General features: G+C 35.2%; 1 protein-coding gene across 1 annotated transcript in view; it reads right to left on the bottom strand.

The window, feature by feature from the left end:
• CNTLN (centlein) overlaps positions 1 to 26,808 on the bottom strand; it is a 169,139-nt gene that overhangs the window by 77,727 nt on the left and 64,604 nt on the right. Inside the window, 4 exon segments of the mRNA XM_054517974.1 lie at positions 7,571 to 7,696; positions 10,469 to 10,590; positions 15,504 to 15,629; positions 21,595 to 21,756. Of these exon segments, the coding sequence (XP_054373949.1) occupies positions 7,571 to 7,696; positions 10,469 to 10,590; positions 15,504 to 15,629; positions 21,595 to 21,756 (536 nt within the window).

The following is a 26,808-nucleotide window of genomic DNA, read 5'->3' as shown; positions in this document are numbered from 1 at the left end:
AGCACAACAAACCACAATCTCCTAATGCATATTGTTGCTGGTATGGACAGATATAAGAGGACTAGTCCAGGAGCTGCTGCAGTCAGGGAAGCCTTCCTGAGTCCATGAGGTTAACTATTGCCTTTTCAACCATTTTCCTCTAGAGCCATGGAAGACTGTTAAAAGACAGGAAAGCCAAATGAAGAAAAAAAATCAGACAGAAAGTGCTAACCAAGCTTTGCATGCTCTTTATCACAGTCCTTAAAAAGGGACAGCAGCATTGCTTACTACAGTAACCAAAAAATAAGTTCTAAAGACACTGGGTCAACATAGTGTCAAAGAATTTTTTTCTTATCCAAAGCTTAAGTTAAATAGCCTAATAATCCTTGCAAGGAAAATAGGACAGCAGCAGCAGCTGTTTTCTTCCCCTCAGAAAAGAAAGGTGCTTGAGAAGACAGGCAGTACATCAACAGAGAAATATCTAGGTAAGCAAAGCTGAACTGCACTTTCTCTTCTTTAGTCTTCTAATTTTTAGAAGGGTAAAAATTCTGCTCCATAAACACACATGCACATTACACATACTTCTGTAAAAAACCCATATAGAAAATATAGGAAGAGGCTATCAAAAATGGTCTTATATGTCATAATGCAAAATTTTAATTTTCTACTACTCTGAAATTACTTCAGGTCAGGAGAACCAAGACAGGCAGAAACTTTATCCAACTTTTACAGGTGAAATACTACTCTGACAGAAATTTGTCAAAGCAAATTACTCTTGCTACAGCATTATGATTCAAGTACATTTGCCTGCAGTAAGGGCAAAATATGCTTTTTTCATGGGTCTGTATATTTATGACAGCCTTGGAAAATGAGAGGAAACCTGGGAGTAGGTGTTTGATATAGACTGTGAGAGAGCAAAGAGCATTATATATGTCTGAGGATAACACTGCCAAGGTAAGACTAAAGCAAAAAGTACTAGCATTACTCCCACTCTATGATCATTCACACTATCCAGAATGATTTACTGGAATTCCTTTACAGGAAAAATATTGTAAACTTAAAGTTTACACTAAGAAATGTACAGTCTTAATTAACCAAGGAAATGAAGTATTTGACTACATAGATTCTTTAAGCTATCTATCTTGTGCATCCACTTCCCAGAATTGTGTCTTCATCATTCTTGTTTCCCAATTCAGTCACTTGTAGGATGGATGAAAATTGCAGGAAGAGGTATCTGTTGTTGCGAGTAAAGTCTCCCAGATTTACAACCCACATTCAGGAGCAAAAAAAGGATAAAAGCAACTCCCCCCTGAACACTCGAATGTCTGTTCACATAACAAAATAGTGAATAGTGTCATAGTTGTCAAGAGTGCTTTTTGAGATATATTTCAAGTTAACCATCAATCCAAAGTCAAAGAAGCGCTACTGACTAAGATGGTTTCAACACGCAGCATAACCCTTCATTTGCAAAAGGATGGTAGAAACCCATGCTTAAAAATTTATCTACCATTTAGTAATCTTTAATTTGTTTCACTGAAGCACAAAATCCAGCTTATTTATCAAGAAGAGTTTAACAAAAATATAAATGTTACACTGTGTGAATTATGTTTATTATTCTAATTTGCAGGTTTCCATTCCTTAAAAATAAGACCATCAAAACAGCCTCATAAACAGTGTTTGTACCTGTTGTTAGCTCAAAACAGATTGAACCTCAAGGGCCAAGAATGGGGTACCACTGCCATCAATACAACTCAGAGAAGAGGGTAAGTCACCCATCATATGAATATCAAGAGAATTTTGTTGTTGTATCAGTCCTCTTAACCTTTATGAACCTCATATGACAATACACTAAAGTCTCTTGCCTACAGCCTGCTGTTAGTGTGGAGCTGGTTTCCAATAATGCAAAGTAAGGATAAAAATAAATTTCTTATTTTATTTCTTCCACTGAAGTATTTGAGTTTTAGGAAAATTTTGATGATTCCATATTTATAGTCACATGATTGTGTTTGGAAAAAAGCAAATACAACAATAATTCTTAGAAAATGCATTCTGAATTCCTTAGAAATTAGAAAAAGATCCAAACGCATTAAGATAGGCTAAACTTTTGCATGTATAAGCATATTCTGCCTCATTCTACAAAAGAGGACTAAGTAGTTAATCACAAAAATCATGCTGGGTCATAATAACGGTCCACATTTGACTTTCTAGAATTACAAAACAGTACACTTTAGGAAAGAGTTCAAGAGATAAAGCAAGAATACATAAACAATATTTAATAACTTTCATTGTATTCATTTATATTATAAAATACAAAATAATATTTAAAATTATAAAATAATTTACTATTTATATTATTTAGCACTCTCTGAAATAAATGTTTCTACATTTTTTCAAAATTCAGCTGTTGAAGTTCCATATGGTATTATGAAAGCTGAGATACATGGAATCATGAAAATTTATGATGTCCCTTCCAAAATCAGTACTATGCAAAGGCAAGTGGAAAATTAGCATTGTATGTTCAATTAATCCTGCCAGAATGTACCAAGCACTGCTACCTTTACTGGAAATCCCAGAACTTCACAGAAGGTACTGTAGAGAAACTTATTTTCATTACTCATTCCTTATTCTCTTAAAATAGCAATCTGACATGTCAGCAGCAATCAGTGTGCTTTGGTATTACTGACTGTAGGTTCACAGGCTTCTTCTATGAACATTCTGTACAGTTTAATATGACACACTTAGTAGTTCTTTGTTTTTATAAGTGCATGCATATCTGTAAGACTGATAAATCAGACATTTCCATCTAAATGCTGAAGACCTTTTGTCTAGACCAGACAGAGGGATAAGAAAAAGACAGTTCTTCTGCAGGTAGTATGGTTACCACCTGTACCACAATTCGTTTCTAAACCAAATAATCTACTCTGAAAACAGAAATCACTCTGATCCAACAGCAAGGCAAGCAACAGCTCTGTGCAAGCAACAATGCAAAGGGAAGCTAACACAGAGTCCTTAACTTCCTCCACCATGTCTCTGCTATTTTTGTTCCAGACAATGCCCAAGTCTTATCATTAATGCAACTTTAATTCTGCATTTATCTGCTTCTATATTATGAAAAAAAAATGTTTAGCAGCATGATTCATGTTTTTAATATGACACAAGTCCATCACATATGAGAAGGCACTGAAGTTCAAGACAAGACATGTCTGATTAAATATGAAGGAACAAAGGAAAAACACAAACACATCTGATATAAAAGACCACACTACGACCTCAAATTTGTCTGTTAGCTAGGAAGCAGGAAATTACAAGATCTGGTGGACACAGGTAAGAAATGTTCTAGAGACAAGCTTAACAATTAAAAAGCATCAGTCTCCTTATCCTTGATGGAATACTCTCAGTGAAAAACAGTCAATAGAGTGCTTGGTGAAAATGTAACTGGAAGCTTCCTAGGAGAAAAACTAATTCACTTCAAATAAAGGGCCATTTTGTTCATTATGTAAAAGCCCCTAGATGAGTTCATGTGGCATTTACAGTTCTGACTTTGGTCCTTTAAAATACCTTATAGAAACTATATATTGCACCAAATGCTTCTGATTTCTTACATTTTAATTTATTTGTAGTGCAGTATCTCCTGTTCTCACACTTGAGCCTGACTGTCATTTTCACTGAGCAATACTCAGTCCAGTCAGTAAGCATACGCTTTGTCAAAACCCTCAGAAGAGCCACAAGATTAGCTGCAGAACTTAGGTTAGAATTGCTTTAAGTAGAATGAAAGCTGGTATTTCAGATTTTTATCTATTCCAACCGAAACAAACATATGCACATCATCATTTTAACTATATATGCCTTTGAACTACAAAATTACTAACTGTAGAAAAAAGTAACCAAGAGTCCTGACCTATTACATTCAAGTAATTATTAGTAAGATGTCTGTTTTGTCTCAGCACTCCTAAAACTGATAACCAGAAAGATTACTTTACAGAGAAAACACACAGGTCAGAAGGGCTATATGCTGCAGGTCTGCAGATGACACTTTTTAACAGTGATGTAGTGTTAATGCACTTTGTTACAAATTAATCTGCTACATGCCATACCTATTGAGGGAAATACAGAAAAAATTGCTGGGGTATTTGGATGTTTCACAAAACAACAGAGGTTTAAAAATAAAAGTCTTTGATGACCAGGCATCTCCTATTGCCTCAAAGGGTCAAGATTATCAAAATCGTATTTTTCAGCAGGTTCTCTAGTTAAAGAACCAGGGTGGTAACACACATTCAAGAAGTAAGGGAACTAATATAACCTATGTTTGTGGTTTTTACTGGTAGCATTCCAACACACTTAATTCAGCTTTTCTCCATCATACCCATTCTGACAGCTAGAAAGACAAGAGGAAATCACATGGTGCTCCTGGTACTAAGACAGGCTCCTGTCAACTACTTGGGTCACATACCACTACACCAGGTACACAGCAGTTGCTTTCACTCCAAAGGAATAAGGAAAGCAGAAACCATGAGGTCTTATTTTCCTAAAAAAGGAAAGCTTATCAGAAACATTTATTAAATAGCTGCTACAGCAGAGAAAGGATATGACTGACCTTGTAGTGGCTCCATATGCTTTGAAGACCCAGAGCACACCTCCTATAATGGATGACATGAGAACTACAAAACACTCATACAGACAACAAATTTCCAGCTAGCTATGAAAATGATAATTTGTGTCATCGTGTCTAATGCTGAAGAATGTTCGTTGTCAAATAATTGAGTGTTGCTGGTATGTATTACAAGGTTGCCTAAAAATAATACAGAATGAAAGATGTAAAATTGTAAAGATTCCACAACAGTTTATATCCAGTCATCTATAAGTTTCTAAAGTTTGTACATTAAGGCCAAAAGGACAGGGTATCCCCATGCTCCAGCTAACTAACTTTTGATACAGAAATGCTGAAATTATTTAAATTAGCCAGCTTGCAATCAGGCAGCGGAACAATTGGATGCGCAGTGAAGCAGTTCTGTGGAGTGTGACCTGTGAGTCCTTCAGGTCAGCAAGCTGTCCATGAGCCAGTAGTGCATCCTGGTGGCGCATTAGGAAGAGCATTTCCAGCAGGTTGAGGAAGGTGGTCCTGCCTCTCTACTCAGCCTTGGTGAGGCACATCTGGATTGCTGTGTCCATTCCGGGCTTCCTCACTAGAAGGGAGTCGTGGAGCCCCTGGAGTGGGTCCAGTGAAGGGCTAAAACCATGATTAATGTATGTGCATATTAAAGACATTTTACACCATTGCTCTATCCCTCAGAATATGAGAGAGAAAATAACTCTTACAGATTAAATGCATAAACAGGCAACAACAAAAATCCTATTTTCTAAACACTCACTCTTTGGTTTAGTCAGAGAGAGAAATTTTACCTATTTAGGTAAAATTAATATTAAAATTAATTGGTAAAATAAAACTAGTCTAGTTGGAACTACTTAAACCAAAATAAAATCCCTACACAGACACTCTTCTTTAAGCAATAGTGCATTGGTTTTGGTTTATGTATGTTCTACATCAACTTAAGAAAACAATCAGTCGGCTCTATCCAACTAAGTGCAAAAGCTATGGGCTAATCTGATTTACTTATATTGCCTGTAACATTACACATATAAGTAACTGATACAACTCCATAGATCATGTCCTTTATCCACAGAATTTAAAAAACAATAGAAGCAATATAAAGAAGCTCTATCCACTTATCTAAAATTACAATAAATTTACTATTGACTTTCTTAAGAAAATGAGCTGAAATCCTGAAATGATGACTTCCTTCAATAAATTAAAGACTGCCATTATTAGAGAAAGACAGATATAAACCCCACAATTATGCATTCATTTCTTCCTTACTTCAACAGTAAGTGACATTGCCCATAAGGAACAAACAGCACCTAAATCCACACAAAGAGTTCACCTTAATGAACACAATGCTGTATTGGCTTCTTACTAAATCCTTACTATGCAGACTTTTATGAATCCATTTTGTCTTATAAATCCTGTATCCTGAAGAGCTCAACTGTCTGCTCATGACACCTCACCACAGTCTAGTCAAGGTCAATGATCTGCAACATACAAGAAATAAGGGTGCTCTCATAAACATGACTGCACAGGAACTCTAGAAAAGCAGTCCAACTGTACCAACCTTCAGGGTGTGCACAATATATAAGCATGGCTTTGTGTGAAAAAAGAGGCTTATGTAATTGCTCTTGAGTTACCATTGCCTGCGGTGAATGTGTTCACTAGTGAGGGAAAGGGAATTACATGTACATCTCGCCAGGTATGCAATTACGTATATGGCAAGAAAGTGTTCTTTCCTACATAAAAGTAAAAAATGAAAACCCACAAAATAATGGGTGATAATGTGATAATGTGTGTTATAGCTTCAAAACAGCAAAAAAAAAAGTGACAATGAAGTGACAAGAACAAGCACACAATTTTAACTGGCAGATATAAGAATACCCCACGTAACACAGCTACTGGCAACACTGCCTATAGTACACCGAAGGAAATTATGGTCAACACAAGGACTTACACAGAACAAAACAATTTGCTGCTATTGAAATTCTGTGATAGCAGCCTTCATGGTACTGCCACAAAATGGGCTTATATTGTGATCCATTGGGAAAACACTTTTTTTTAATGTGGACAAAAAACAAAGTCTGAATAAAACTTTATATGATGTCTTGATTCTTAAATTAAAACAAAAAATCATAGTCACTTACAGAAAGTGTTAAATCACAGCAAAGGGCTAATTATACCATACTAACTTCCTTTTGTCTAGTATAAAAGGACATTTTTTTTACTTTGCCTGGCTGAGTGTAATAGCCTATGAATTATGAGATCAAAGCAGCAAACTGTATGTTTTCTAAAGTAAGAGTTTCCTTCACCAAGTTTTACACTTACTACAGCTGAAAGAGCTGTGTGAAGGGATCAGCACTAAACCCAAAGGACAGGCTGTGCACAGCAAGAAAGAGAGCAACTCCCTCGTGCTTTTTGCAGGTCACTACCAAGGACCATGTTAGCAGATCCACACCAGACCCTTAACAGGCAGCTCTGCTGCTACCAGTAATTAGCTTGGACAGCTCTGGCTCCAGGAGTAGCAGCAAGGCTACACCATAATGAGCTCAGCTGGGATTAGCAGGACAGGGCAGGGAACCAAGAGAGCTGAGGCATTCTGCATTGCGTATGTATCACAGAGATCAAACAAGGATGGCTGGCTAGGTTATCCCCTCACCACCTCATTCCAAAAATGAAGCACGGCAGTGTGTAAAATACAGGCTAATGAAGAGCGACACCTCCAACAGATGAGAGCCACATTAATTAACACAATCCCTAGATCATGGAATACAGTTTCTGTTAGTGCTAGCAAACTTGTAACTTGTCACTGATTTAAGGGGGAGAGAGAAGGAAGAAAAAAAAAAGCGCTGATGTTTTCCTTTTCTGCTTTTGGTAGATGCTTTTATAATGGAATTTTGCAAGGAATTCCTCTGGTATGGCCTGTAAAGCACTTCAGAAAAAAAACCAGTATGTTTCTTTATTTAAACACCATTTAAGAAACAAACTCACTTCTCAATCAGCAGCTTTTTGTTCTCCCTTTTGAAAAAAGCCAGTTCATTCCACATCACATCACAATCGTCTTGACAAAGCTGACAGGAGCTTGTGTGTTGGTATCTGCTTTTAGTATTTTCAAAGCTGTTTATGAGTTTTAAAAGGTTGTTTGTTTTCAAATATCTAAATGCTTTGGGAGAACCAGAATAAAAGCACCCCTGCTTTCAGAAAATACAGATTTTTCAAGTACAGCATCCATTGAATCTGAATTTTGTATGAAATATACATTCTGAGGCATGAAATCTTAACTGTGGTAATAAAGAGAAGGTCAATTACATAGTTTCAGATAGATATTGAGCTAGTATGACACCATGCCTCCTAGGTGATGTGGCAGAATAGTGTCACCCACATTCTGACAACATTACTTTAAATACTGCTATGGGAAAGAAGAAGTTAAAATCATCACGTAATCTCTTGAAAATTAAGGTAGAGTCATCAGCTCCTCTAACACCCCAGCAAGCCAATCTGGAAGTTGCTACTAATGCCCACTCTAAATCACACTGTTGTTATACAGTTTAATAAAGGAATTAACTATCTATGGACAAGATTATGTATTAAGAAAAAGCATATTGACTTTAGAAGCACAGAAAAATAAAATTATTTAACAGTTCTTCAGTCATTAAAGTATTTTTAAGTATTTTAATAATGCCAAAGATAAAAAATGTATTAAAAAATGCTTTATGGAATCAATTTAAAACTCTGCAATCCAAATTCCTACTGGGCATAGAAATAAACTCTCAGACAATGTGGTAGCCTCCTAAGGCCCCCATCATCTTTGCAGTCACGTACATCAGTGCAAGTTGTATGTACACTGACAGGTGGATTAGGTCCCATCAGCTGCCATCTCAATAACAGATACTAATCTATGAAGAATATGGAGAATGGGGTCCTCCATCACTTACAAAGGATCAGAAATGCCACATAAGAACCTGATACTGACTTCTTAATGCACAATTTACATTACAGCAGCACTATACAGCTTTTTGTGATACCAAAATAACAGGTCTTATTGTTACAGACTGCTTTTATTGGTGTCTTGTCTACTTTCTCTTGTTTAACTGTATTAAAAATGAAAACCAAACCTCCTTTAGTGTGACTTCATACAAATCTAATCTGGTAAGAAAGATTATTGAAACCCTGCTATTTTCAGCTCATCTTAAATAGAGATGAAAAAATTAGATGACTAAGTGAAGACTGAGCATTATATTCTCCCCAATACCTACTTATCCCAAACACATTCATTATAACACAAGCTCATCTCATTTACTTTAAACAGAAGTCACCTTTGTCTCTCTTTCCCTTTTCTTTTTAATTTTTTTTAAACCATCAGAACCAAAACACCCAGTGCTTCACTGTATATCAAGTTTAAGATTTTAATGTCTTTATCTAGTTCAATTTTTTTTAGCTTGTTAGCCTTGCACTGTCAATGGATATGAAAGCCTGTCTAGGTATAGACACAGAATTAAATAATTTCATTGAATTTAGTAACTATCATCCATAAGTCACTTCCAGATTGCACTAAATTTAAAGCACTGAACTAAAAGAAAAAAAAAATCCATAATTTTCCTAAAAAAACCAAAACCATTTCATTATAATTTGCCTAAAGATATTTGCCATTATGCTTAAGTATTTTAAAAAATGCTCCTGTGCTTCCACGGATGCCTGTAGCAATTTTGTACTTCACCATTGTTTCCATCCACACCTTTTTTTTCCTTTTTTAAAGACAAATCGCTCCTACATAAATGCTAGTATTTCAAAGCAATGCAAATCTACTAAGACAGGCAATATCATTACTTATATATAAGGAACAGTTTATCATTCACAGTAGGATGCTTTATGTCACCCCAGACTCTGAACAGCTACCAGTTTTGCAGCATTTTCTGTGACTCTCATTTTTCTCTCACTTTCTCAGAGATAAAGTTTGTGTCAAGATTAGTCAGTATTGTTCTAACTGCAAAAATAATTATTTTTAGTAAAACATACAAGTGTTTACTGAGCTGTTAGGCGCATGCTAAAGCCTTGTTAAAGCCACAAGGAAATTACTTCTTTGAAACAGGTCCTGAAAAACAGCGGTGCTTGATAACTGAACTGATAAGAAATGCTTTCATTCCTCCAACTGCATCTGTTTACCAAAGTATCTGTATGCTAAGGACCGAAAAAAAGAAGAATTTCTGCATAAAATTTTCACTGTTCTGTATAGAGCCTAAGGGAGAATGATATACAGAATGTTCATTATGCAAATTTTATGTGGTAAAGTCTTTCCTCTTTCCATTAATAAAGATATATTACTGTATTTTTTGTAAAAATTATCAGAAATAATTTCTTTTTAAATAATTTAACAGATAAAAACACCTTGCTTTCATGCACATATTATTTTACTTTTCCCCTATAAGGAAGGAGATTTTAGCCTCAGTTAATATACGAATCACTAAATGTTAGAGAGGGTATTATTTCTATATTTTAATGAATAAAACTATTTTTAAAAACTATTTGAAACATAATGAACAACTGCTGTGTTACAGAAAATTAAAAACATACAGTCAACAAAATAAATGAGTGAGGAATTAGACAAACATAAGTAAGCAGTCCTAGCTGACCTTTGTCCAGTACTCAGGCTCTCAAGGAGAGCCTAAATGAAATGAGTCAAGGTGTCAGCTCAATATATTTCCTCTTGGTTTCAACTACAATTTTTCTCACATAGGGGTAAGCTATGTATTATGCTGTAACAAAAGATAGTCTTGATCACCACCCAGTAGCTTCTTCCTTCAAATCACATTCTCTTTTGAATACCCTTGTAATACTTCTGTTCAGATTTCTTGGGTAAGGAAAATGTTTTTAATGAGCTGTGTAACTTACCTGCTATTGCCCTCTTCCCACTGCTTTAATTGCTCTTTTAGCGCTCTGTAGTTGGTCTGAAACATCTGCAGCCTTTCTCCGTGGTTTCCATAGGCTGCTCTTAGCTCATAAGATTCTGGAGACTGTATGAAACCAGAAAAACAAAATCAGAGTTGGACAAAATATAAGAGAGTGTTACACAGATCAAATGAAAGGAAAGTTCTCTTTTATCAACTACTGTGAGACTCAGAATTTGAAATAGAAAGATCAGGACTCACAGTCCTTGAGGTCAAACTTTTCTTATTACTACTTTGGAAGAGTCTGCTGATTTGGCAATTCACTTAAATACTATTTTCATGCTGCTGAAAATTTTAAAAATTTACTACCAAAACGGCAGCTTTTATCTGGTGAATGCATAAGCCTAATACATTTAAAAACACATAGACTGAAAAAGGACTGTTGGCACTGTTTTTCATTCAAACTACTTTCTTTCCTTTTTTTTCCAATGGAAAACTGTTCTATGTATTTTCAAGGGAAATACCGGCCACATGAAAAAAAAATTACATTTAAATGGCTTCAGGATTTCCACACGTAGTAAGCTGTTTCTGTAAATATATATATATACACCTGCAACACCCAGACTTTGTCCTCTAGTAATGCAGCAAACAAGAAATAAAAACATTTTTTACAATATCTTTTATATAATCAAAACCATACAAAAAAAGTACAGAACAAAAATTAAAATACACCATGATTATTATTACAGGATAACATCATGTAAGCTTAGACCCAGACTTTTCTAAATGACAATACAGTCCTCTGGAAAAAAAAATAACATTAAGAAGAAGCATTTAACACTATAAAGCAAGTCAAACTTCTCTACACTAGTAAAGAATTCACCAGCAAAGAATTCATTATGCTGTAGCAAAATTTGCAATCAGAGCTTCATTTTCAGTTCAATGGGAGCTCTGCTTGTACAGCAACTACTGAACTAAATAAATCAGAATACCTTATTGGCAAGTATTTACACCGCTTATATGCAAGGAGGACTTTTCAGCATTAGTCAATAAATTAGACAAACCAATAGTCAGAGCTGCAAACAATAAAAATTGCATCTCATTATGAAAACATGGCAAGGGTTTCTAGAGTACTCATAACTACGAAATACCTATACTAAGCTCGGCTTATCAAATGTAGCCCAGCTTTCAGGACCCACAAAGTTGAAAGACACCAGCTTAAGTTTCAAATGGTACTATATACATAATTCCAGAAGTTTTCTGGAAGTGACTTAGGAAACAAAAAAAGATTTAGGAACACAATCAAGTCCAAAGTGACCCTACTACCAAATACTTTCCCAAAGTCGTGGTGATAGGTTTTTTTTTTCCTGAAACAACCTCTAAACCAAATACATTTCTAAATTTTGAATTGTTAAAAAGTACTTTTGACTGGGTTGAAGTGAACTCATGTAAATACCACAATGATATTAAAAACAACCACATAAAGCACATAAATCTTAGACTAAGAACATAGAGATCATTACCAAGCTTTGCAAGAGGAAATTTTCACAAGAATACAATTACAGATGTTGTGTTTTCAAGAGAAGTTCATGAAACAACTGTTCTGAGATTGTTTGATATTGTTAGCAAAAACTGGTCAAGTCGGGCAGGGCACTAGAAAATAATGTCTTCAATATAAATCCTGAGAAGCTTATTAGTATCAATGCCCTTTCAGAGATGAAACCAACTGTAGAATTTGGCCTTTCCTATTAATGAATCTGCATTTTTCATTATTGCTTACCTGTTCTATTATCCATTCTGTTACAGTTATTGCTTTCCCTTATCACTTGCTCTGCTCTTGCAGAAATAGAAATTAGACAATTAACTGCCCTAATCACTCTCTCTATTGAATTAGGCACTTCAGGATTTAAAATATTCACTGAAATTTCCATAATCTGTTAGATTAATCTCTGTCTGAATTATGTTATATTTCATAACTAAACTGTCTTGTACACAGTTTTGTATACATTCATGGACATGGGACAGAACAACCATCTCTCGCAGTGCTGGACCTCCAGATTATTCTCCAGGTGTACCCTGTCATCCTTTATTCCCATGCAATAATGAATAACACGAAGTTCAACCTGCAGGAGGAAAAACCCCACTACCTATGCCTTTTTTTCTTTTGGCAGGCTGCTCAGACAAGTCAAAATATTCTAATCCCTAATGCAAATTTTTATTGAAATTGACCTTCTATTACCGTAAAAACTACACTGATTCAATTATTTGACTATGCTTAGGCTTTCAAGAACTGAGGCCCCTAATAGTTACAAAAACAGTTTTTTTCACAAACAGTTATGTGGATAAAATGCAATATTCATCTATTTTCAGCATCCGAACACTATACATGGAATAGGACTACATATGAAATCTGAGGTAAATGTGAGTGTGGTCTTGCTAATACAAACAAGTATTAAGATGGCCCTGAAGACTGGTGTGCAAATGCTAATTTGATTTACCTCCAAAAACTTTAGAGCCTAAAAAGGATGAGAAAACTCAAAGAGAAGAGCTCCTCTTGGTTTTGAGACTTTTCCCGTTAAAGCCAAGATTATCTCCTCTAGGCTACACCAGTGACCACAGCTCTTGAAGCAATACAGTAGAAGATCAACATACTCTTAGTTTGTATCAAATACCTACTTCTCAACAACCAAACTCTTACCCACTTCTTAAAGACCCACAGTAGACTGAAGTTTTGTACCAATCTAAGTAGCAGATTGATAATTTGTTATTTAAAAACAAAAAAATTACTCTTATTCATTTTGACATTCTCTTCTGTAACCAAGGGTGCAATCAGGCATGCTCTGTTACTTTTTAATATCCCAGAAACAAAGCCAATTCTGTGTAAAAACTCTGAATCTTAAATGATCACCCCATTTATACTAGCAACGAAGATACTAAGAGCCAGCTTTTCTTGCTGAGAAATGAGTCAGCTGAGACAACGGGAAAAACCTGTGAATGGGACCTTCACCTTTTCTGCTCCTTTGCAATACTGATTGAGGCATTCCTGAAAACCCCAAAAATAGAGCTGTTCTTTTTTTTTTATTTTTACCAATTTTTTGAAAGTACTAATGTATAAAGTCACCATTTCATGTTCCAGACATGCATTAGTGTGTGTATTGACAGAGCAACCATTTCTCTGAGCAAGAAAATTTCAAGTAATCATATAGATAATACTTCGTTTGAAGAGGCAATAATGCAAGGACCAGTTTTGAAAATGTGGGTCAAATCCATTTTTTGTTGCTAGAAACAATGCCTGAGAGAAGGCTAGCATTAAGAAATCACAGACTAGCAACTTAAATGTTCTGACATTAACTTTATGTAGCTTAGTTCACTGTCATGCTGGCAGTAGCCTCATTGAAATATGAATGTAGTGCCACAACAGTGTTTTGTATGATGACCTGGGCCTCTACAGCTTCTTTTCAAACCATTAAAGCATTCTGCAAAAGAAGCCAAATAGATTGTTAAGAGAAAATGCAAGAAGTTAATGTGTTCCCTTTCAAGGGGAGATTTAGCCCTTAAAGACATCATGGATGTCTGTGATAGAGATCCCACACCTGTAACATCAAGAACCTGCACAGATTTTTAAATTATACTTTAAGATTAAATAGAAGATAAGTAAAGGCAGTATGGTGAATGGTACAAATCATGATATGAGGTAATGCACAGACAGCTGTTTCTCTTCTGCATCTGCTTTCCTTCACTCCTCTTTCCAGAAGAAATGTGTAGCTCTCTATCATTTAAGGCAATAGCCATAGACACTGAACTGTGTTTTGCTTCCAAGAGCAAAACAGCTGTAGCCTACAGTTCCAGAATAATCTGTAGCATCAGTGTCAGGCAGGCCAACTAAGAGTAATGAACAGAAAGCCTCCCAAAGGCCAATTCTCAGATTTATCTGGTGGGACATGTCTTAGAATTTTCAACAGAGGGAAAAAACAAAACAAAGTTAATTTTCTGTCTCCCAGGAAAAAGACAGCCTGGAAGACTGAAATTGAAGTCTAAATAACCTCTCCTGGTCATATACTCTACATGTTAAGAAAATGCTTTAAATTCTCCCAAGTACATAGATGGATCAACTGTGACACTTCGCTGAAATATACTTCCAACTTATAGTTTTTCTAAAATTAACTCATCACTATGGTTGGTAGAGCTTCCAATTTTTTTCACTCACATAACTTTTATTATAGGATGTTTAATACAACGAATTCTCCTTTAGGCTACACATACTTGAAAATATCTTTCAAATTACATAACTGAACAACAATAAGCAACACAAAAAAGAGAAGAACGTGAGGGAGGAAAATGAGGAGAGAAAAGAAGAGGATGAATTTTTAAGTGTTTAAGAAAATATGACTCAGGGTTTGCATTTTGCATTCAGAGGTGCAATTTCAAACCAATAGTTTGTTCAAAAGGTACTGTATCTCTGTAGCAAAATGCCAAACCAAAAAAAACACAGCTACAAAAATCTGTGAAACTGGAACAAAATGAGCAATTGTAAAACAAGCTCAATTAAGATTTTCTATGAAGGGGTGGAGCGAGGGGGATTGTCATTGTTTTTTTAAACAGCATCTTTCAGACCAGCAACTAACGGACCCACAACTTATACAATTTCCAAGGGTCTTTTTTAAGTTACTGACTTCAGCATTTTAAAGTGTGGGTACAGAAAAGTCTTTGTACTTTCAGTGCTTCTACTTTCTGATTTACTTCATATGAACACAAAAATTTCTCAGAATATATATACCCAAACACAAACTTTGAAAATGCATTTAACAAGTATGTGTTATTGATGACAGCTCAATTAAGCTTCCACAGGACTGCAAGATTACTCACACTGTAAAGCAAAAAGGTAAACTAATGGAGAGTGCTCTCTGATCCGAAGAGACTTACAGTCCATAAAAATATGTGTATTTTTAATTTTTAAAATGTCTGCTTGTTTTGGTATATCTTTATCTATGCAAGCTTATAGCTAGCAGGCTTTTAATTTATTTTTATTTAATGTTCACCTTTAGCTGTAGTGTCTTCTCTAAGTTTTCAATCTTCCTTTCAGCTATTTTAAGCTTCTTTAGTTCCTCTGACTCTCTAAAAGAGCTCTTTGGGGACAGAGACCTTGAACGTTTCACAGGTGGTTTCTGGAGAATAAAACAAGGACATGGTTGAACTAGTTGGAACACCGGATTATGAAAGACATGCAGAATTAAAGAAGAAGTAATTTTGAATACTAATAATGAATTATAAAAAAAAAATCTGCATGGAATACCAGAGAAATAACAAGCAGAATTACCACAGCGCTACCACTAAAGGTTTCTCTGTGACTCGTTAATGAGAATATTCATTTACATTTACATTGTTTCTTTCAGAATAATGATGTCCCATTAGGGAAGACTAAAGGGTTATAGACTCAGAAATGCAAGAAACCTCATTACAAAGGAGGGGATAGAGGCTGGTCTAATTGCTCTATAAGGGTCCAAGGTTACACTTGATAGGACAACCAGAAACAAGAGGGAAAGGATTTTTTTCCCTTTGAAATAGTTTAACACACTGTGAAGTTGAAGGAACAATATGCTTGAGGAATATAAATACAACAGACAGTAGATCTTATACCATAATGACCATATGGTCATTAACTATAATGTGACTAACTAGAGACAAGAATATGTGTTTATATTATGTACAGCTTCATACAGCAATCTGGAGAAAGAGTATGTGAAAGTAACACTTAAACTGGGCAGCATTCTTGTTCACTCTATGTCATATGTCCTTATGGCAGAGAAAGAAAGGCCTCATAAAATTAGACTTTCAGATTTTTGGAATAACTTGGGTTAAGAACAGTGAAATACCAACACACACTTAATGCCAATCAGATAAAATATTGTTGTGCCAACACATAAAGTCAAACAGAAACTTAGGTAAATTGTGATTATTCCTGTTGCATTATGCCACTTTCTCTGCGAAAACACTGATAGACAATAAAAGAAATTAGGGATATATTCTTCTTCAATACTGTAGATATCAATATTTTCACTAGTCCATTAAATTAATTTAATCTTGAAGAGTATCTTAATTAGCAACTGACATTTTTTTCTTTGACCACTACCTTCCAGCATGAAATATTTATAAGACATCATATACCACATTTTCATTTTAAATAGTATGGGTTTCCAAAAAAAAGAAAAAAAAATCTGTCACAAAATATCAGAGAACAGTAGCATCTCGTATTTATATTTATATTTATATTTATATTTATATTTATATTTATATTTATATTTATATTTATATTTATGAATGTAAATATTTCCAATGTGGTTTTGTCATTTGATTTCACGATTCTTTTGCTTACAACACATACCTGAAACAGACATAAGAAAGTCCAACAAACAACCAAGCAAAATTTATTAGAAAAAGTGTTACACCCTCACAAAAAAAAACCTCAACCAAAACCAAAACTAATCCAAACAAACAAAAAAAACCCAACAACCCAAAAAACAAAACAGGCCAAAACCAAAAAAAAACCCAAGAATAAACCAAACCAAAACAACCCCCCCGCCTCAAAAAAAAAAACAAAACAACAAAACCAAACCAGAACTAACATCTGGAAAGGATTTTAGTACATTTAAAATCCAAATACTAAAAAATATAATAATCTTCAGAGTCCCCGATTTTGTAAATAAAATGAAGAGCTTTAAAAAAAAAGCAACCAAAACCCAACCCTTCTATCCTCTACATTCCTTAATCATTATATACAGTCATATTATACATGACTGTACTATGCATTATTTTTCAATAATTGCTTTCTAGGTAAACTTTATGCTGGTATAGAGAAAATCTGAGAAAATATACACAGTTTCTCTGAAATCAGATATAGAAGGTCAAAGCACTCTGCTTGCTGCCAAAGTGAAGGACAACAAAGGAAAAGGAGGAGATCAACCAGCACCAGGCTCTTAAGAATTAATAGGTAGAGAAAACCTGAGAAGGAGCAGAGAAAAGAGAAAAAAAATACCAAAAAAGATAAAATTCACTGTCTTGCTAGTCTAGTCACAGCTGATCAGATACAAGTATATAAGAATTTTTTATACATATATATATGTATAGATAGATATATATATTATACACACTCAGAGTTTATATATAGCTACCTTGGAATGTGCTAGAGCTAAGGTACATAAAAAACATTGAGAAAACTTGTAACTACTTATGGATATGGAAATGATTCCCTGTGACAATGAATGGGATTGGTGATATGTATTCTATAACTTTCACCTTTTTAGTGATCAGACTAAAGGTCTGTGGAGAAAGGACACTGGATCTGGGCTTTACAGTTGCACATAGGTAGTTTGAACTCAATCTCTGCTAAGGAGGTAAAGAGTTCTATCAAGACGAAGAAGACTGTGTAGTAAAATACACTATAATTGGATTGCCTTGGGCTGCTGCAAAACTCAGTTTGAAAGATGGCATCTGTAAAAATCTTCTCACAAGTGCAAACTTTACTGCTCTTGCTGCCATCAAATATAAACATTAAATGTTTTATTCAGTCCTCATATTCTACAGAAAAATTTTGTCATACCTCTATTAAATATATACAAAAATGTATATAATGTTTCAAAATGTAATGTTTCAAAAATTTTCTACATGTTTAGGAGTAAAAAACCCCTCCACTTTTGTCAGTGAAGACTGTTTCTCCAAGTCAGGAAAGGAATCCAGATCAGAATATTTTTCATTGAATGTTCCTTAAACATTTTTACTGAAGACTAAACCAAATAGCAGAAAACCAGAAATGAACAGAGTTTCTATTATATAATAGATATGAAATTTAATGACAGAAGATTTAGCATAAAGAAATAGCAGTGGATGGGACACACATTAACTGATAATGGAGGCACACAAGCAGAAAAAGAAAATACGCCTATTTCTAGACAACCTTCTATTACCTGTCTGCACAATGAAAGACATCATGGGACAAAACTGCAAATAGCCATGTTCTTGAATTCAACAGGTTTCATGTTGAATTAAGTGCCAAAACAAGCCAAATAAAACAAACAAACAATGAAAACCATAAAATAACCAACAAAAAATAAAAAACAAAAAGAACTCCACCAACAAAAAAACCCCAAAACCCTTCCCTACTTTCAAACCAAAGTAGGGAAGTCAGAACTCCTCCTGAAAAGTCTTAGGAACACTTTTTCTTTACTGGCTTTATATCAATGATTGCCAAGATACAGCTCGGAGGACAGTGGGCAGAAATCGTAATGTTTTTATCAATTGAAGAAACAGAAACATTGTTGAGGCTGAACCCAAGACTGACCAGATAGATGTGGGGGTTTTTAGAAAGAAAAATGCTAAATTCTTGATTCACTATGTTTCAACAGGAACTTCTATCACTGCAAGTTAACACATGTCTTTCAGTATCTTGATACTATAGACCTAGAAGAATGACCTATAAGTCTTCAAACACAACAGCACACAACTACACCACTTTTCACATAGACAGGACTATGATTGTTTCAACTGCCTCTAAATACACACTTAATATCATGAAACAGGACATCACAACCACATTTAACAAAGCTTTTAAATGCCTCTCAAAGAATAAGTTGTTTCTATTCCTCAGTACAGCTGTAGCCAAGAGATGTGGATATCTGCAATTCACAAAGAAACCAACACAAGGCTATAGATGTATCTATGCTGTTGCATATGTAAACACAGCCAGAAGCATGCAGTCGTGTGGCCATACATCTCAATTTACCGCCAAGTTTCTGTTTGTACCAGGCTCTTCTTTTCAACACCTTTCCAACTATTCCTTCTTTCAAAGCCTTTGAAACCTTTTTAGAGCAGTAAGTCATCAGAGCAGTGTCATTCTGATCAGAAGTGATTCCATGCTTAGTTGTTCTTTGTATCCTGGGAATGTATATATAGGGGAATGAAGGACAGCACAATAGTCTTTGTAAAGTCAAAAGAATCATCTTTTTAAAACAAACATTGAATATCCCACATACTCTTTCTGTGAAATCATGCGCTAATGACTTCTGATTTTGTCATAAAAGGCTGAAAAACAAGGGAATGAGAAGATAGTAAAAGGAAAAAGGGTAAAGTACTAGCACAGCAATACTACCTTCTCCATTTTAGAAAATCCACAGTATTTCCACAATTTCACTTACTGTGTTGCCTTACATACAAAGGAGTTAAACAATTGAGTTCCCAAAAGTTTTAATAGAGACTTGTGCGCTCTTGTGAAAAAGTGGACATATCAAACAGCCTTGACTATTTAAAGAGCATAACTCAGACCTACATATCAAAACAGGAAGAGATTTTCTACAATAGATTTTAAAATTCGTATTTAGTTTTACTCAAGGAAGGCAGTGTAATTGCTTCATTTTGACACAGCTCATGACAAACACAGCAGTCTCATTTACTTTCCCCTGAGGAAACAGAAAAAGACATTGTCAGGGGGCTAACCTTGGCAAAGGGTCAAACACCCACTCAACTGTTCTCCCAGTTTCCTTCCCCACTAGGACAGGAGAAAACAGGATGATAAAGCTGGTGGGTTTACCACTCAGCATCATGGACTGACTCGACTTGAAGAAAATTTATTTAAGCTACTGCCTCTTAGAATATATTTAGGTTGTAAGAAATAAAGAAAAAAAAATCAATGAACACTGCCTTCCCTACCCAAAAGAAGCTCCCAGCTTCCCAGGCAAAACTTCATTCCATAGCTCCTGACTCTTTTACCACCTGCTGAACCATGCAGGCAGAAGGTTTACAATCAATGCTTAACAGCTCCCATTGGGCCATTCTTTCCTCCTCACACTTTTCTCCTACTCCGGCACAGGGCCTCACAGGCTGAAGTCCTCCAGGATAAACCTATTCCAGAGCAGGTCTTCAATGGACCATAGCTCATGTAAGGGAGGAACCTGCTCCAGTACCTACTCCCCTCCAGAAGCTGTGATTTCTATGAGCAAACATCCACTTGCTCTGGGCTCCTCCACAAGCTATATTATTGACATCTCCTCCACAGTGATCCTCTCCCTGGGCTGTAGAGAAATACCTGTTTCCAGCACAAGAAGCAAACCCTCCCTCTCCTCCTTCCTGACCGTTTGTCAGGCTGTTTCTTACCTTTTGTTCTTCAGTCTGTACTGCCTGTGTAGCATTTTGTTTTTTCTTAAGCACATTTTCACAGAAATGCCCACCACATGCTCCTGAAAAAATGTTCTAAAGCGTGTCTTTTCCCAAAACTAACATACAGTACAGATCATTAAGAAAGAACAAGCTATACATTTTTTAAAGAAAATGTGATGAGATACCATATTCGGATAAACTAGAAGATTTCAGAGGAAGTGGACATGATGGTCCACACTAGTGAATTATTTATACCATTCAAAATCACATTCACCTTTGCAACCTTGTTAACAGTTTCCCATACTCTATACAATCACAATAAAAAATAGATGAGGAAGAGTCTGAACACAATGAAAAGCATCATGATTTCAGCTAATTTAATAGATCCATTTAATAATGGAATTATTTACAAGAGTCACTCATTTACTATAGCTCATAGGTGTTGTTATTGTTATTTAATGCCTAAATCAAACAGTGAGACTCCACAAAAGAGGCAATTCAGCACCATACAAAGCTGAAAGTATAAGCTTCAAAGGATATTGTTGTCATTCTTCCTAGAAAAAAATACTATATTCCACTCCAGAAGTCAAGAATTTGGGAAAAAATATTTTTCATTTAAAAAATCATAAAAATAACCATTTATATTTGTCTCACTTTCCTTACAGTGAAAGATGGTCATTCTAATAAACACAACAAAATATCTGATAAATATTCATTTTAGCAAACCTACAAAGAATTTATCCTGCAAATAGTTCATTTAATTAAGAATCCCTTATTCAGTATTTAATAAGGTAAAACCTTCTACTCCCAACAGCTATTTTAACAAGTCTTTGGCAGATAACACAGGAACTATTCAAACAAGCTTCCAGAATTATAAGCAGCGTCAACAGATATTAAAATTATTATCTGGGCCCTTGAGCAAAAACGTTTGGCTTCACCAGCCTGACTTACACACAAATACACCAGACAATAAAACTACCCTACCTCGTGCTTTCTTCCAGTCCTTATATTGTTGCTTTCCAGAGTATCTGCAGTGTACAAATTATGCTCTGCTAGGTTAGGATCCCCTTCCTTCAATTTTTTCTGTAAAAGCTCCATTTCAGATTCTTGCACTGTAATATAGTCCTCTAGCTCACTTAAAGAAGGCTGTTAAAATACCTAGAAAATGACAGTAGAGGTATACTACATTGTTAACAAAAAAAATCAGATGCGTAACACACCATTTACTTAAAACTGCCTAGAGAAATATATTAGCAATATTACAGAAACATGTAAAAGCTGCAAATAATTCTGCTCTCATAAATTACCCATGAATGCATAATCAAAACCAGATCTCAAAATATTAAGGAAACATTTTTAGACCACCACACCTTTTCTAAATCTAAATGTATGTTCTTAACAATGGCTGTTTTATACAGACATTTCTTCTGCATTTATTAGACAGTAATTATTAGACAGTAATTTGTATGTCACATGCTATTAAATTTCTTGACAGAGTATTGCACCTTCTGGACTTGTTTCTAGTGAAATTTCAAGTTTTAAGTATCACTGGCCAAACAAAAAAACCTTAACTGCATATTCTGGAACTAAACATATTGTTAGTTAAGAACTGCCTCAGAAAAGTACTTTTTTACTGTAAATCTAAAACTTGTATCCATAACATCCTTAAAGAGCACAAGTGTTGTGGTCAAACTGAAAACTTAAAGGAAAAAATAGACTCTAGCTCACAGTGTTGCTCAAGGTTGGTACTTTATTTGTTAAACTGTTGAATTCCAGGACCTTTCCTAGCTATCAATCCACGTGCAGCAATTCCTTGGCACAATGCAAGGCTCCTGCACAGTGATCAACTTACCTAGCTACCAAACCTTTTCAGAGAGGACACATTTCAGTGGTAGCAGCTCCTGTAAGTTATAACCCTGATATTCAGTAGCAGACTCATGTATGCATGACCAAGAGTGGTCAAGCTAGCATGGCTTGACAACTGACTCCTGGTCAGTTGAGTTTTCATTACCAGGTGTGATCACACCCCACCCTGTAACAACCACTGGGCAAAACTTTCTTTCTTAGTGTAACTAGCAGCAATATGCCTGTTGAGTCACCTTACGGCAATCATAAAATGAAATGCCGCCTCCTCCTCAGTGCCATAAGGCTGGGGACAGATATTCATCTTTTAACAGCTGTGCCAGAGAAAGATGATATAATTCCCACATGGCCAATGCATCCAGGTAGCTGGAGGTTAACACCTCAGTGCCATTGCTGGAGAAGGAATGACAGCCTCCCTAACTGATTGCATAACTAAAAGGGGTGGGTAGTTTAAAAGCCAATGGAAATGGCTTGAGCTGACCTTGGACTGCATTGATGAGGGGAAACTCATAAAACTCTATTGCCAGTGGTGTTCTGACAGCAATGATGAGCAGCTGGCAAGCAGTGAGTTCTTCAATCAACAAACTTGATCCAGAAGACACGCTCTTAAGACTAACTAGAAGTTTTATTTTATCTCTTATTAACAAGATCCTGACAACATCATTTGCTTTCAACTGTGCATATTCTTAAGACAAATACTCATTTCAATAGAGAAGATATTATTTGGTACAATCATCACGTGGCACTTTGTTCTCAAACACTGGTGCTCCCTACATAAAAAAAGTCAGGAATACTGACAAAAATTACAAAAAGCGGTGTAAAAAAAAGGTTAAGTAAATGAATCTCCAAATTCATGCCAATCAAGAAGTGAAGTGGTCCAAAGTTGATTAAAATCAATCAAGCACCTTAGTAAGCTTAGTAATTGTCAGAAACAGACAAATAGGCACAGACATTTTATTTATGCAGAGTATGCTTTTCATAAAGCCTAAGATAAACTCATTATTTCAACAAATAAATTACAAATTAAAGATATTGACCACTTTTTTTAGAAAAACCTCAACTCTTCATATAGAAAGTATAAGACATTTGTCAGACAGTAAAAGTTGCCTGTGATTTTGCTGACTGCTCCTTAAATAAATTCTGTTCCTCATTTTGCATAGTTTAGGCCATACGTAGTTGCAAACAGATGCCATTACTACCTATGATCAGTAAAATGCCTGTTTATAACCACTAGCTCATGAACACACAGGGAAAAAGAAAGAAAAACAAGAAAATGAGAAGTATGAGAAGTACCTATGATCAGTAAAATGCCTGTTTATAACCACTAGCTCATGAACACACAGGGAAAAAGAAAGAAAAACAAGAAAATGAGAAGTAGACAAGCCATGCAATCAAAAGAATGCTTTAAAGAAAACTGGACTTCATGTTTGTTTGAACAAAACCTGAGCATTATATAAAAATGCAAAAAATCCAACAAAACCAAGAAGACAGAAATAGTGTCAGTAGATAAGGGAAATGTAGTTGCACTCAGGTTCTGGAATTTATTTTATTACTTGAATTTTACTCTTTTTACAAAAGAGAAATACACCTACCAACTTGACACACACATCTTACTGATTTCTCAGATGCATGTAAAAAAAGAGCTCCATGTGAAACACAAGCTTTAAAACTGTATTAGTAACTCAAAAAAGAGTCAACAACTTCAATCTGTTACAACAATTTAAATTCACATTCCTGTTACTTTAAAAAGTCTACACCTGTTAAGTGCTCATAGAATTATTTAACTTTAAAAGGACCTTTATATCCTTGAGTCCAGCTTCTGCTGCTGACTTTTAAGCCGTAAGAATTACAGAATGTCACTAATTATTAACTTCTTATTGTATCACTACTTTTTATTTTCTTGTGTAAAAAAATAAATACTGAGTACTTTAAAACATAACTCCATTTAAGTTGACTCCATCAGTCACAGATTACATCAAAACCTGCTCCGCTTTGTCATGCAGGTTCTGCTGTTGACTTTAGTATGACCAATTTATGAAAAGTATTATTCTTTATTTGCTTTGAGGTTATTTTTCTACTCTTCTTCCAAAAGAGATCCCTAGAAATTGCCATGCTGTGATACTTATTTAAAATAAAATACCATAAGGTATTTTTATGGTAAATTTATCTTATTTTCTAATAAAACCCTTACAGTCTCTGTCCACATGGCTATGCAGACATATTTCTTGGAAAACTAAATCAAACAAATCAAGTCATAGATCTTAACTAACACCTCCAAAATGCCTATGCTTTCACCTTAAAATATTCAGTAGATTGTTGTTAACAAAACACACTTACCTATAGAATTTGGGTCTATGATATCCTCAAAACCTCCTCATTTTTAAGTATACTTGTGGAATTTTTTCAGCTTCAGAAATTCTAAGAACCAAGATGTAATTGATTAAGTAAATTTAAAAACAAAAGTTTTGCTTATCAGTGGACTCCAACTCAAAAGGAGTTTGGTATAATTTTCTGTTAAACTTTACATATCTTTGAAAAACTGAGAAATATTCTTTTAATTTTCCTAGCCTAAAGACTTTTTTTATTCAAATATAAGAGAAGGTTGAACATTAATATTTTAGAAAAGAAAGAAGACCTTCCCAAGACAGAAAGCTGGGTGAAACTTCTCTCGCTGGTGTTTTGGTTTAGGTTCATGTCAATTTATTACTTCCAGAATTCTGTGGTCCAAGTATCTTCGGATAAGAGAAAAAAAATTCTTAAAAATTATTAAACCCAAATTATTTAGTGAAAAGATTTGGTTACTATGAGAACAACCAACTTCTTCTATATAAACACATGACTATCAGCAAACTAGAATTTGAAGACCGATGCATGCAGAAAGAGTGACATTTTTACAAGGGCAAGCAGTGACAGGACAAGGGACAATGCCTTCAAACTTGGGGAGTTTGAAAGAGGGGAGACTTAAATCAGACATTATGATGAAATTCTTTACTGTATGGGTGCTGATGCACCGGAACAGGTTGCCCAGAGGACCTGTGGATGCCCCACCCCCAGCAGTGTTCAAGGCCAGGTTGGATGGGGCTTGGAGCAACCTGCTCTAGTGGGAGGTGTCCCTGCCCATGGTCACAGTGGGGTGAAACTAGGTGATCTTTAGGTTCCTTCCAAGACAGGCCATTCTATGATTCTATGAAATGCAACTCCATCAGATTCTCAAAAAGAGATATGACCTTTTCTTGGATTTTCACTTTTTACATCTAAACTCTTATTGGTAATCTAAGAACTAAGGAAGTATTACAAATACTAAGTCCAAAAAGGCAAATAATTTGGGCTATAATGGAACAACAACTTTAAAATCCTAACACTATCCGAAGAAAAAAGCAGAATAGTACTTTCAAGGCTACATAAATCAGTCAACATCCAAGGTTGGTATGAAGGATGGAGTCCAGTTTCATAGGGAGTCCAGTTTCATAGTAAAGACCAGAAATCTGCAATCCAGAAAATTGCAGCCTGAGAGGCAGCGCTAGGTTCTTCAACAGTTTCTGCCTTAAAATTATCATTTTTCATATTACAAACTGAAAAAGTGACTCACAGAGTAACTCAACAGAGAAGTCCATGTAGTTCACTTATAAGCCTATTCTGAATCCTATATATATAAAAAGCTTTCTCTTAAGTTTAAGTATCTTAGATTCGAGTCCTACTGTATTACAAGGATCAGCTTAATAGAGCAATGGCGTCCTCTTTCACACAGCAAAATCAGTTTACACCACGTGCTATTTTACGAAAGATTATGTGTCTACTCTGATACTGAAACTTCCCCTAGAGGCAAAATATATAGTCCAAATAAATGTCAGAACTTGTATTTATGTTTTAAACGACAAATATGAGCCAAAAAATATTTATTTCTATCAAGTAGATATCTCAGTACTCTTACATGTCTTTTCACAGTGAGACTCCAGTGATGGTTTTCTGGATGCATTAATCAAGCTGAAGCACAAGCACCATTTGGCAAGAAACCTGTAGTATATGGGAAACCATCCACTGTACTTACAGAAGGGAATCCAATACCATTGTTGTTACCTATTAAAAGTAGTACAAACAACATGGAAAAAGTACAGCTATGCTCCACTATATTTCTATATTTCTGCATGACTTTTCTACACTGGCAAAAGAGAGCAGGTATCAAAGGAATGGATAACTAAGAGCTTCAGGACTAATTACACAGCCTAATGTGTAACATCCTGGTACCTGCTTGTGCTCAGCTTTCTCAGCACTAAGCTATGCTAAAACCAATTGCACTGTACCAACACTGTGGGCTAGGAGAGGACAAAAAGAGCC

This window comes from Molothrus ater, chromosome Z, assembly GCF_012460135.2.
Source record: "Molothrus ater isolate BHLD 08-10-18 breed brown headed cowbird chromosome Z, BPBGC_Mater_1.1, whole genome shotgun sequence".
NCBI lineage: Eukaryota > Metazoa > Chordata > Aves > Passeriformes > Icteridae > Molothrus > Molothrus ater.
The sequence above is the reverse complement of the archived record's forward strand: the minus strand, read 5'-3'. Positions and strand labels throughout refer to the sequence as shown.